The 13504-nt window shown below is 37.6% G+C and overlaps 1 protein-coding gene and 1 long non-coding RNA gene across 4 annotated transcripts; one reads left to right on the forward strand and one right to left on the reverse strand.

Moving 5' to 3' along the window:
* The first annotated feature begins 1136 nt into the window (after positions 1 to 1136).
* stum (stum, mechanosensory transduction mediator homolog) lies at positions 1137 to 11854 on the forward strand. Of its 3 annotated transcripts, none has more exons than XR_008566943.1 (3): positions 1137 to 1765; positions 6645 to 8459; positions 10021 to 11854. XR_008566943.1 is itself a non-coding variant. In XM_054761697.1 (3 exons), exons 1-3 carry the CDS (start codon positions 1555 to 1557, stop codon positions 10053 to 10055), a joined length of 429 nt encoding a protein of 142 aa, XP_054617672.1. In that variant the 5' UTR covers positions 1137 to 1554; the 3' UTR covers positions 10056 to 11823. The 3 variants fall into 3 exon arrangements, 2 of the variants coding, with proteins under 2 accessions (XP_054617672.1, XP_054617671.1); XM_054761697.1 differs by having other exon boundaries at positions 6645 to 6827; positions 10021 to 11823; XM_054761696.1 differs by lacking the exon at positions 10021 to 11854 and having other exon boundaries at positions 6645 to 9520.
* Positions 4608 to 10292, reverse strand: LOC129172193 (uncharacterized). Its single transcript, XR_008566944.1, has 4 exons — positions 9985 to 10292; positions 7663 to 8500; positions 6649 to 6920; positions 4608 to 4962 (listed from the first exon to the last, which is right to left on the reverse strand). It is a non-coding gene; the product is annotated as an uncharacterized LOC129172193 (long non-coding RNA).
* Positions 11855 to 13504: the final 1650 nt, after the last annotated feature.

Below are 13504 nucleotides of genomic sequence, written 5' to 3' on the forward strand. Positions count from 1 at the left end.
GATGAAAATGAGAATGCTTGACTTTCAGCATCCACACTCTTTTGGTGTACTATAGCGTTTGTATTCATGGCCATCTCTCAGCATTCAGACGATACATATTACTCACAATTCCAGTCATTTCAACGATTGGCTCCCAGCATTTATACATTTTCACACACAGATATGTTTGACTGCTATGCTATTTTGTGTACTATAGTATTGTATGTAAATGTCTGTTTTTGCACTCTCACTCTCAAACATTTTTACACAGAAATGCATTAGTTTGAATGCTTTTCTTTCAGCAGTCACACTAAAATAATTAGACCACCTTTGTTTCTTCAGTTTATTGATCCATTTTAATGCCTGGTACAAGTAAAGGCACATTTGTTTGGACAAATCTGATGATAACAAATATAGCTCATGAGAGTTCCATTTAAGAGCTGATATCCAGCAACGTCCATGGTTTTCTTAATAACCAAATGATAACCAAAATCCCTTAAGTACTTACATGAATAGCTATAGCATTGTACTGCCAATGTAACTCTTAGAGCTATTTTTGTTTGTCCAAACAAAGGCATCAGGCATTAAAATGAAGAAGAAACTGAAGAAACAAGGGTGGTCTAATCATTTTTTCCATAACTGTATCTCTCAGCATTCATACATTAAATGTTTTTACTTTTAATAGCATTTTAATGTAAATGATCGGGATTTATGATGATGAGTGTATGATTAGTGTAGTGCATATTTTTACTTGCAACAGCTCGCATGTTTGTCTCTCAGCATTTACACATCCTTTTAGACAAATGCATTAGTGAGAATGCTTTTCTTCCAGCATTAACGCAATTCTGACTTACAATACTAATTGTGTGAATAGTAGCATTGCGCTAAAATACAATTTCGATGAAAATTAGCACAAGTGTGGATGCATTGACCCTAGAATTGATTTTTGATGAAAATTAGCATTAGATTGAATGTTTTATTCTGGTATGTAGGCAAAAAAAACAGTAGTAATGACATTATATTTGTACAGTACCTACTACTGTATTAATAGTTGCTGTACTGTAGCTTTAAATGGTGGCAATATGATGAGGAGGGGGAGAGGGAGTAAAAAGGGGGTTTTGTTGCAAGCAGCTTTCTCCTCTCAGTGATGAAGAGGAGAGAATGCTGAGCACCAGTTTGACTGGAGGAGAAGCTTTCCAGGAATTTTAAGTCTTCTTCCTATTTTTGTTCTTACAAGCAGTGGGGAGACCAATGAGTGACGTCACTACTGAGACACTTTTTAGGACTTGAGGACAAATGCGTGCGAGGAATTCTTCACGTTTGTGCTTCGTGTTGTGTTATTGTTTGTTGTCGTGAAGCTCTCAAAGGAGCGGACTTCCATTGCGTTCCCAAGCAATAGCTTGTCATTTCTAACCTTAGTTGCTTTAATGCAGTTATTTGTGCTACAAATAGATGCACCAGCTACTCTGATGACTTGTTGAGTATTAATAGCATTGTTAATTTGAGCTTTTTTTTTTAAAATTTATTTCACTTTTATTGAGTTGAAGGAGCTTGAGACCGAATTTTAAGCAAACGATGGCACAGAAGGAGGGAGGAACAGAGCAGTGGTGCATCAAGACCGGGGACAATTTTGGTGCCAAAGCCATGCCGGGGGCCCCCGCACCAGGGGGCGGTGTGGTGGTGCAGGTCCGCGAGAAGAAGGGACCCCTCAGGGCCGCCATACCCACAATGCCCTTCCCTCTGGCGGTCATCTGCCTCTTCCTTAACACCTTCATACCTGGACTTGGTGAGTTTGAAATGAGCGTTCTACTGACGTATGGAAGAAGGTTCAGCGTATGCATGGTGCGCAAGCTGAATTTTCACTAAACAAGCGCATGATGATGAAGAGTTGCCAGCAAGTGGCGAGATAAATGTCAAGGAAAAACATGTTTAACACAACAGCTAAAAAAGTAAAAAAAAACAAAAACAAAACAAACAACCGTCTTTCATTTTCACTCAACTAAGATGAGAAATGTTATCAAAGAAGTGGGCGGAGACTCCTGGACTGGTAAACGATGGGGTTTAAGTGTACCACAACCAGCAGGGGGCGACGTCTGGCCATAAGAGGCGTAGGAGGAAATGATTAGCCACCATGAAGCTTTGTGCAAATCTGGATGAAAACATCTTATGTCATCCTCAGTGAACCAGGAAGTAACACTGGACTAACAAATACAGAAATTAATGTGCCCGTTTTTGTTGTTTAAGTCACGACAGAGCCGGTACGCCCCCCACTTAGACTGAACACGGGGCTACTATCGAGGCCGTACTCCAGCTAAAACTCAACTCTTAATCCCCGATGTCACTTCCTGTCCACGCGTCCGGAAGACACTGATTGAAACACACACAAGCAGGAGTCTGATTTATGTCTTCAATGGCTTATTTTCTCTTATTATGTCTACGATATTGGGTACTATAGGAGGGTAAAAAAGGTGTTACTTCATGTCTGGAGGTCTCTAATGATTTTTGGATGCGTGGAACGGATTACTTAGATTTCCTTTATTTTCTATGGGAAAATTTGAATTGGTAAGAATGCGTTTTGGTTTGAGTTGGACCTTCTGGAACGGATTAATGATGTTAACCAAGGCACCACTGAATCTTTCATTATTTTGTTCAGCACAGGAAACTTTGAATGAGCTCTAACGCGTAGACAAACAAACGAGGATCATCCATCTCTTTTAAAGCCCCCAATGGTCACAAACCCTCCTCTTTTTGGCAGCAATGTTGACTTGACATGTTTTGCTAAACACCTGTACACTGCACAGTGTGTGTGTGTGTGTCTAGCTTTGCCTGAATGCCTTGACATTTCATTGAATAGCTGTGACCAGTTGCCATGACAACGCTGTCTGAAATGAACACAATTCATCTGTGTGTGTGTTTGTGTGTGTGTGTGCTTGTGTGTCAATGTTGTTCACTTGAAATTGACCGAGACTGAACGCAGCAGGTTGTTCTCGTCAACCTGAGGCCAAAATAAAAATAATCAGATTTTGTAATGTGTAATTAAATTAGGAGCTGAGCGCGTCCTCGCTGGTGTGTGTCCTCACCAGCGTCTTTTTTTATTGAAACGGCAAACATGAACGACAATTTGTCCGCATCGGCTGTGACCCGCTGGCCGCCTATTGAGGACCAAGGCTTTAGAAGATCTCTTTTTGTCTGTTTTTACTCCTCCTCGGCGTCTTTTCTGTCTTTCACACTCCATCATTAACCTCCCACATGAGCAGTGGGCGCTTTGTAGAGTTCTTTGTGTAATTATAGTCATTAGTCCAGCTAATATCTGGGCGCGCACACACACATACACGCGCGCACACACACACACGTCGTCGTCATCATCTGCCACATTCTCACTCATCTCATATAAAGAATCCAAAAGTCTTTCACACATCAACTTAATTCCTCTTTAGGATTCATGAATCATTCCTTCTGTTCAATAATGGAGTTATTTCCCTCATGGCGCCCAAACTGAGCAGTTTCAATCTTACATGCCTTCTATGGTTATCATCACGTTTGTCCTATTTGGCATCACTGGCAGCCTTCTGTGGTTGCATTACAAAAGAACACACAAAAAGCTGTTTCCACTGTTTTGACTTTAGGAATCATAGAAACATTAATAATAAGATTTTTTTTTTACTGCTACTTAAGCTGTTAAGCTGTCAGCTGTTACCTAAAAATATAGAATAAGATGCAAAGTACTTACAACATAATTTACATGCAAGATTGTTTTTTTGTTGAACTTTTGTCCTGTTTGCTTAGCAGCTTAGTCATGTAGTATGAGTACAGTATTTCATTTCAAGCATTAGCGAAACTTTTCCAAACTCAAAAACACAGCTCCAATATGTAGCGTTACATTTCGCTGGTGACCTGAGGCATTGTGAGCGAGTGTGTGGTGAAGCTAGTCACTAGCCAGCTCGTAGCAGCCGGTGTGGTGTTACTACGCCAGTAATGTAGTTCTTGGGTGTAACAATCTTAATAACAATAATAATAACAATGTCGCTGTAGCTTGGTTAATATGCAGGTGACATTATGAAAATGGAGTGTTGTTGACTTTTTTTCAGAAGGCTTTACAGGCGGAATAGGTGCGTCCCATTATGTGCAGGCTTAGCTGCCTCTTATTTATCTGTTTTTATATCTTTACAACGTACAGAAGAGAAAAAGACGTGTGTTCACGTCTCACATAAGGATTGTGGATGATGGGCAAAATTCCAAAAAAGTACACTTTTTCTTTAAATCAGCTGGTATATAAAAATATAGCATTAGAAGGAAAATATGTACAACATAATTTACATGCCAATGGCGTCGCTAAAGGTCGCTAAAGGTCCCATATTAAGCAAAGGTGACTTTTTAAGTAATATGGTCCACAGGCTCGCTACATGTCTTAAAATAAGCTCCGCCAACTATCCACAGATATGTAAGTTTGTTGTTTTTCTGCAGCAAAGAGGCTCACCTAGCCAAGCATTGTATTGTCCACATTGGCTTACAGTAAATGTTGGTTACATATGACACCTGTAGGAGGAGCCCTGGAGCAAAAATAGATCAACATAATACAGGTCTTAGTCATGCTAGCTAGAGACAGTTTAAATCATGCTTGGTCATAAATAACTTGCCGTCAGCACGTCTGGAGGCGGGCATCGACGGCGGCCGCCAGAGCATCTGCTGGTGGGCGGGGCCTCGACCCCCTGAAAGTTTCTTGATCGCCCTCGACATTTGTGCTGCTCGCTCACTGATGTCTGCTTGCTCCACACTTTGTCAGACACTCAACATTTTGTTGAGATTAGCGAGAGAAGCAAGTGCTGTTTGCCGTTTCTGTGCAAAGATAAATTAAGTTCGCACACACACGCACACACACCCCACCTGTTCAGGCTGCTCTGTTCCACCAGCATGACAAGAAAAAGCCACAAACGCCCACCAAGCATTCCTCACGCTGGCACTGTTTAGTTTGCTATCTGGATCCTGTACCAAAAACCCACAGGGGAGAAGAAAAATACACTTAGTTCTTTTGTTAAGTCACTAAAACAACCACAACCCACACACTATGTACACTTGGTTGTCTTTTACACGCTACTATGAATGCTGAATGTAAACTACTACACACGACAAACAAGGTCATGCTCACATGAGACAACGTTAGGTACACCTGCTCAATCCAAGGACAGCATTTATTTCAAATATATGTTTACAAAGCTAATAAGGCTCAGTTTTAACATATACAGGACTTTTCTTGCTGCTTCTACTACTAATAAACTAGTTTATCATCGGCCATCCGTATAGCATTCATGGTTCCCCATTTGGCCTCATTTGGTCAAAGTCTGTAGGGTGGGTTCATCAGAATACAAGCCCTGCTCTGCGACTGCTTCTAACTCGGCTTCCTGTGCTTTTTACAATATGGGCTATGTTGACCTTTTGTTCATCCCGTCACAACAGACATTCCCCACCAGATTTGATGTCCATCTGTCAAACTAGTGGCACATTACAGGGGCAAATGTAGCAAAAGTCAATAGGGCTCAGTTCCAAGTCAGTTTTCGAGCTGTGGATTGCGGCCCAACAAAAATATAACAAATAACAAATTTCGCCCGTCCTGATGCATCTGCAGATTATGTAAGTTTTCATGCACATCTTTTACTCCAAACCGGCAGTCATAAAGGAATAATGAAAATAACACTAATTAGGGTCACGGGGGTATGCTGGAGCCTATCCCAGCTGGCTTCGGGCAAGAGGCGGGGTACACCCTGGACTGGTCGCCAGCCAATCGCAGGGCACATATAGACAAACTCGGGTCCTAATTGATCAAATAATCAAATAGTTAAAATGTTAATTTTTAAATGGTCAAATATATTTGACAAAAATACATTTAGATGACTATCTTTTCTATTACTTTTGTAATTTAACCAATTAAAATCACATTGATTATGAACATGAGATGCTCGATATTGGCTGTATTACTGATATCCGATATACTGATGTTACACTTCATTACCGATACCGATATCCACAGGAGCTCTTTTTATTGCAAATTGCATATTTACAACACGAATGCGAAACTTGGAAATAATTCCAGACTGTGGACATACTGAGCTAGCAAACGTATTTGTGCGTGGCGCACGTCAGCACTTCAAAAAAAGCACTATAAAAACTGATACCGATATGAACCAATATCTCATTTTTATGCCAATATAAGTCAGCCGATATTATCAGACATCCCTTATAATAATATATTATTCCAATAATTTAAGACATAATTTTATTCACAAAATTGTATTTCTTAAAAAAATTATTTTAAGAAAAAATATGAAATGAAATGAAATATGAATTTATTTACCACCTGCTACACCCCTCTACCACTTTCTATGCATCACAAAATAATTGTATATATACAGTATATAATACATTATATATATAATAATAATGATCAAAAATCATTTCAGAATAATTGCCCTGTGACTTTCAGTTTTCATAATTGATAAATGACTTCTGCCTGGCAACAAGCAACCAATGACACCCATGATGTGACTATGACAAATTTACATTTTTACAATAAATCCCAAAAGATTTATAATTATAGTACCGACTTTCTAGTAGTAGCAGAATAGTCATCTCCCCATCTTTGTTGTGGCATCTCTGTCTGTGTGCCGCAGGTACCTTCATCTCGGCCTTCACGGTGCTATGCGGCGCCCGCAGCGAGCTGATCCCCGAGCGAGGCGTGTGCTGCATCTTCTGGCTCAACGTGGCGGCCGCCCTCATCCAGATCCTGACGGCCGTCATCATGGTGGGATGGATCATGAGCATCTTCTGGGGGATGGACATGGTCATCCTGGCAAGTCAGTCTGGACTTTTCACCTTGTTGCCTCTTTTTCTTCTCACCAACCGGAACTGGAGTCTTTGACGCCTTGAGGGAATTTTGAGTTCTAAATCTGTTCAAAAGACACATTTTACATTTTAAAATTCTAAAGTTAACACCAGAGTGATGTGATGTGAATGTTTTATCACTGTCCAATGAAAAGCATGTATCTCCCCTTAAATTATTTTTTATTTGTATAAAAAAACCCCATAAAGAATTTAAAAAACCTTGTTATTACTTTTATCATAAAAGGTTAGGGCCTGAGCACCGCCATACGAAGGCTCTCTTGAAACTGCTGTTTTGGCAAAAAATGTCATATTTTAGGGGCTCTGAAAACACCCCCCCCCCCCCCCCCCCAAAAAAAAAAAAATTCACTCAGTAGCGCCCCCTTTTAATTAGCCCCAGCCACCAGTTTCACAGATCTTCACAAAATTTGGTGGAGAAGTCTATCATGAAAGGACGCACAAATAAAGTCTCAAGAACCCATGTTCCAAAACAAACAGAAAGTCAGCCACCGGGGGTCATATTTTGGCAAACTAGTCTCAGGGACTTTGACCGAATGAGCCCAAATGAAGATCACGGATACTAGACAGACAGGCAATGTTATATTGCGAAGGACTTTAGGCTGCCGCATAGGATGCGGCCGGGGCATGGCAACAAACTTTGATGATGGATCAGACAGTTGGCCACTAAACTGTAAACGTTATTAACTCTGTTCCACCAGGTCAGATCTTCATCATAATTGGTACATATGATGAAGACACCTTCAAACTATACATAGGTCACTTCCCGAATTGGTCTGGATTTCGACTTACGTGAACCCTGAGCTGCGTAGGGGTGCGGGGGCCTGTTCGACGCAGCTCGACTATATTTTTCAGATAATTTGATGATGCATGTTTTCCACAAACAGTGCCAACATGTCGCAATAACTGCGCGAATGCTAACAGCTTTGATGTCGCCTCTATACTGCGATGTCACATGGCATGGGGGATTGCTGTGATATATGGTGATGCCCCCCCATTCATTTTCTTTTTCAGAGCTGATGTTAAGATGTATAGCGAAGCCTGAGGAAGGACGTTTCAAAGCAGTCTCCCCTAACTAAGAAAGAAACTTTCGATTTTTCTCACAGTAGGCTGTGGGGACGCATATTCCTGTTAGAACATCATTAAACAGTCACTTTTGCATCACCAGCCTAAACATGTACACTGCATACTTTCAGTGTTTGTACATGTGAGCATCTCCTCAGGATCATAACTTTGTCCCTCTCTAATGATGGTCCTGCCTCGCGTGCGATCATCCGTCCATTCTTCTTCTGCGGCGTCCACCCTTCTAATGAGCATCATTCTCTTCCTCCCACGTGGTGGCCTCCCTCCTGCCTCCAATGCTCCTTCCTTATGTGATCTTTCTGCCATTAATTCCACCCACGCTGCTCCCTGCATGCGCACGTCTTCTTCCTCGTCATGGATCAAGTCAATCCGGCTTGTGTTGCTTCACTCGTAATGTTTCAGCATCTCATTATGAAAACCTTGTGATGTTCAAACGCTAACTCTCCTCTCCTTCTCCTTCTTCTTCTGTTCGTCGTCATCGTCTTCCCGACCCCAAGTTTCTGACGGTAGGTTGCTCATTTCTCTTTTTCCAGTCCAGGTCCAGAAACTGAAAAGTCCAAAGTTGCACAAAAAGTGACACATTTGTTGCACGTGACAAAAAATGTCACTTTGAAAACAACTGAAAATGTCATTTTTGATTCGGCGTGTTCATATTTATGCTCAGATTGCAAGTACTGGCGTTCAATTTGTCATTTTTAGATTTGTCCACCAGATGGTGCTACTTTTTCCCCATTCAAAGCATGCAGCAAAATGAGTTTGGTATTATTTTAATTTATTTTTCAATAATAAAAACAATGGAACTACAGTATGTTTAAAACGGTTAAAATCCCCTAAAATATAATTCATAAATGGTAAGTATATTCCAGGTTCGAGCTGACATTTTTTGTCACTAGGACCTTGAGTTTTTGTTGTAAACGCGACACTAAAGAAAAAATAAAAACAAATCAATGTTGCTGCCAACAATCATCATCATCGTCAAATAACTTAACTTATTTTATTATTTATATTCATTATTCTTTTCAATTAAAAAAATAGTAGTTATGTAAACATGCCAGTCTTTAAATGGTTAAAATAATAATAAAAAAGTATACTCAAATATTACTAGAAACCTATTTAATTATTTAGATTTATTATTCTTTTATTCAGTTAAAAATAGTAATCAGTTATGTAAATACACCAGCCTTTAAATGGTTTAAACATATATATCTAATATATCTAATTCATATTTGATGTCTATTTCAGGCTTAAGCTGACATTTTTTGTCATGAAACCTTTGTTTTGTTTTAAATGTGACACTGTAGGAAGAAATAAGAAAAAAACAATCATAATAATCAAATATTACTTGAAAAGTATTTTTACTATTTATATTTCTCCTTTTAAAAATTACAGTTATGTAAACATACCGACCTTTTAATTTTGACACTGTATAAAAAAAAACAACAACAAAATAGATCAGTGTTGCTAGCAACAATAATAATAATCAAATACTACTTGGAACATATTTTATGAAAATTATTATTGTTGTAGGCAATTAAAAAAAGGAGGGTTATGGAGACATACTGGTCTTTCAAGGGTTAAAAATATACTATATATATATATATATATATATATATATATATATATATATATATATATTTCATATTTGATATGTCTATTTCAGGCTGAAATAGCTTTAAAATATTGACTCATTCAAAGTTGGAGAAAAATAACATTATGCGATATTTTTAGGGGGTTTATTATTAGTAGTATTTTAAAATCATTGTGTTAACTTGCACTGAAGCGAGATAGTCAGGAATAACGAAAGACTCCTTGCTTTTTCTTTTATGTTTATGCGCCTTGTCCAGAAATGACTTTCTTCAGGTCTCTTCATATGTTTAAATGGTCTTACTGCTCAACATTTGACACATTTGTTCAGAAATCATGCAATAGTAAAACAATTCATTGCAGAAAACAAGTTCTGTAAATTTCTACTTTTTTTTTTTATTAGTTTCCAGAAACCTAAAAAATGTTTTTAAAAAAATCCAACAAAACCTTAAGTAAGAAAAGTCTTGTCTTCTTTCCATGCAGGCTACCGGGACCAGAGCGTTCCACAGGACGTCTGAGAGGAACCTCGTGGGCGGTCTTTTTGGGGGATCTTTAAACGTCAGCTGCATTGGCGTTGTGCAAATTAACTGCGGAAAGACAGGAATTAATCACCAAAATGTTAGCGAGCTCGCTAGCCAGCTGAGTCATGCTAGCTGCTAGCTTAAACAAAACCAGGAAGGAAGTGGAGAAACAGGATGTGGTTGCCTTTTTTTTTTTAATCATATAATCTTACACAAAGTGAAGGAATTTCAGCAGAGGAGGACTTTTGTTGTTGTTTTTTGGTGTTTTTGGTTTGTGAAATGCATATGGTAAATACAAGAAAGACAGGATGATGCCACTTTTGTGATGTAAATGTTGCTTCATAGATTTTTTTGCTGACTTTTGCTGACAATATCATTTTACACGACGGAGTATTAGGGCCACATTGAAAAAAAAATCGGAGATTTCAAGAATAAAGTCGTAAATTTACAAGAATTAAGTCGAAAATGTACATGAAAAAAGTGAAAAATTTACGAGAAAAAAGTTGGAACATTACGAGAATAAAGTTGGGAATTTATGACAAAATAACTTGTAAATTGACAAGAAAAAAGTTGGAAATTGACGAGAAAAAAGTCCTAATAATATGAGAATAAAATCTAAATGTACCAGAATAAAGTGGTAATATGAGGTGTGATGGTGTCATACGTGTCAGAGGGAAAATACAGCATAGCTCTTCAGGAAGGAAGGAAACTTTCCTCCTGCTTAAGGTACACAAAGTTACCACTTTTTTCTCGTAGGACAAATGTAGGACTTTATTCTCCTAATATTATGAGTTTTTTCTTGTACATTTGCAAGTGTATTCTCGTAAATTACGACTTGATTCTCAAAATCTCAGATTATATTAAAACTGGTAACAGGCATTGCCTGAGGCAGCCATGAAAAGGGGGACTTATGTGACCTTTGGCAAAGGTAATGTTACGACTTTAGTCTGGTAAAGTTACGACTTTTTTCTCTTTAATTTACTACTTTTTTTCCCTTTAAATTTACCACTTTATTCCTGTACATTTATGACTTTATTCTCGTAAATTACGACTTGATTCTTGAAATCTTTTTTTTCCAATGTGGCCCTAAATCTCCGTCGTCATTTTATCAAGATTGTTACATTTCAATAAAAAAACATGCATGTACTTAATCATACAACTGATTAGGCATTGTTGTTCAATTGTAACCATGTTTACGTACAAAAAGCATACTTTCCCAGTGCAGGAGTTTGATTTTTTTTTTTAAAGCTGCAAGATAACGCGCTATTATGGGATGTCGCAGTAGTGACACATCCAGTCGGATAATTACCTCTCACGTGTGTGTGTGTGTGTGTGTGTGTGTGTGTGTGTGTGTGTGTGTGTGTGTATTACCACTTTTTTTCCTCCTAGTGTGAGCTGGATATAAATAGAACCTTCTTCTTTTTTAAGGGATAATCTTGCAAGAGAAAAATCCAAGATAATCCGAACTTTGCTGGGAAAAGTGTGCATTAGCTGTAATAAGATTTGAATTCTAATTTTAGCCTCCATTCCACATTCTACTATTCTACTGTTTTAATGTATAAACTGTTACGTTACTTTTTTTGTGTTTTTTTTTTTTTTTTAATTCTGGCGTTTTCCTGGGAAAATAAAACAGCCAAAAGTGTTCCTGCATGCATGGTTTTGACAATAAACAAAAACAAAGTAAAAAAAAAAAGAAAGAAAGATCATAGCAGTATGTACACAAACTGTTGCCATTAAAGTACTTTAAGTTGAGTCACTGCTTGTTTTCATTTATTTAGACTGAAAGTGCTGAGTGGAAACGCCTCAAGAGGAGTCTTCTACATACCTGACAATTTTTTATCTCTTCTGAGCTAAACAAACACACACACACACACACACACACACACAAGTATGCAAATTGCTTCCTCTCTGTAACAATGAATGGATCCCCACCCCCACTGTAAAAATCTCATAGTCCATCCATCCATCCATTTTCTATACCGCTTCTTCCTCATTAGGGTCGCGGGGGCATGCTGGAGCCTATCCCAAATCTCATAGTCATTCATGTTAAAAACTAGCCACTGAATGTAAATTAATTTTAAAAAGTCTCAATGTATAAATATACAAACAACATTCATTTCAAAAATACTATGAAAATAATATAAAATGAAATAAAGTCAGTAAAATATTAACTGGGCACATACAATGTTTCCTACAAGTGTAAAAATGTTACCTATTTAAATATATTAATAGAAATGCAAATTTTGTGCTTAAAAAAAGGAGATGGCAAATAAACTGAATTTTTTTTGTAATGAAATAAAGTCAGTAATATAATAAACAACTGGGCACATAAAATGTTTCCTACAAGTGTAAAAACGAGATCTATTTTAATAGAATTTTTGTGGCTTAAAAAATCGAGCAATTATTGCAAATAAACTGTGAAAAAAAACATTTTAAATAATAGAAAAATGAAATAAATTCAGTAAAATAATAGCAGGGAATAAACAATGTTTCCTACAAGTGTTAAAAAAAAGTAGTAAAAATGATGGCTATTGCAAAACAACTAAATTAAAAACTTAAATAGATAAATAAATACAAAATGAATCATTATTTTAAAATAAAAATAAACTATGCAAAATACACACATTTGCATATGTATATTTATGGACTTTTTATCATTGTGCAATTATGACAAAAAACAAAAACCATAATAAAAACAAAATGAAATGAGTGTTAAAATACATCCATTTAAATGTTTGCTTTTTTTGATAATGTAATATGGATTTTACGTGCCTCAAGATGATCGTTCCCAACATTTCCTAGTCTGTTTTGCCATGATTTTACTTCTCTGATTGCTTCTAAGCTACTAAATATGGTTCCCTGCCCAATAATGTACCGCTATTAAACATGCGAAAGGTACATGTGACATGGTTCAATTACTGCATACGCTTTACACTGAATGCTATCCAAACTGAACGGTCTGCTAAAAAAATGATGCAGACATGAAAGATCATCATGTCAAAAATAAACTAAATGGAAAAAACGCACAAATAAAAAAAAAATGTAATGAAAAAGGTGAAAAGGAAAGACACTGGTGAATGGTGGAGGACGTCGTTTTCCTTTAAGATGTTCTGTTCTTGAGACGCCGTGACAGGCCTCTCTGACCAAATAAGGATGTTCTCTGCCACTTTCTGGCATGTGACCAAAGCGTCTCTGCAGTTAAGTAAACATTTGAGACAGTGGAGATGTTTCCACGGTTAAACAGCACATGAGTGGCCATCGCTGGAAGGACATTCCCACCATCTTTTCAACATGGGAGGTCAATAAAATGAAATAAAACAAAACATGAATGACCATTTTAGCCTCCAAACTATCTCAGGTCATAACCTTACAGTGACGTCCTAATGAAGCCCGACAGTGCTTATTTATATACCACTTAAACTTTATTTAAGAACATTTTAGTGACT

This window comes from Dunckerocampus dactyliophorus, chromosome 19, assembly GCF_027744805.1.
Source record: "Dunckerocampus dactyliophorus isolate RoL2022-P2 chromosome 19, RoL_Ddac_1.1, whole genome shotgun sequence".
Classification (NCBI taxonomy): domain Eukaryota; kingdom Metazoa; phylum Chordata; class Actinopteri; order Syngnathiformes; family Syngnathidae; genus Dunckerocampus; species Dunckerocampus dactyliophorus.

Excerpts from the sequence above, each read along its gene's own strand:
- stum (XM_054761696.1), top strand. The coding sequence starts at position 1,555 with ATGGCACAGAAGGAGGGAGGAACAGAGCAGTGGTGCATCAAGACCGGG. Across the intron at positions 1,766-6,644 it reads CACCTTCATACCTGGACTTG|GTACCTTCATCTCGGCCTTC; the intron begins GTGAGTTTGAAA and ends TGTGTGCCGCAG.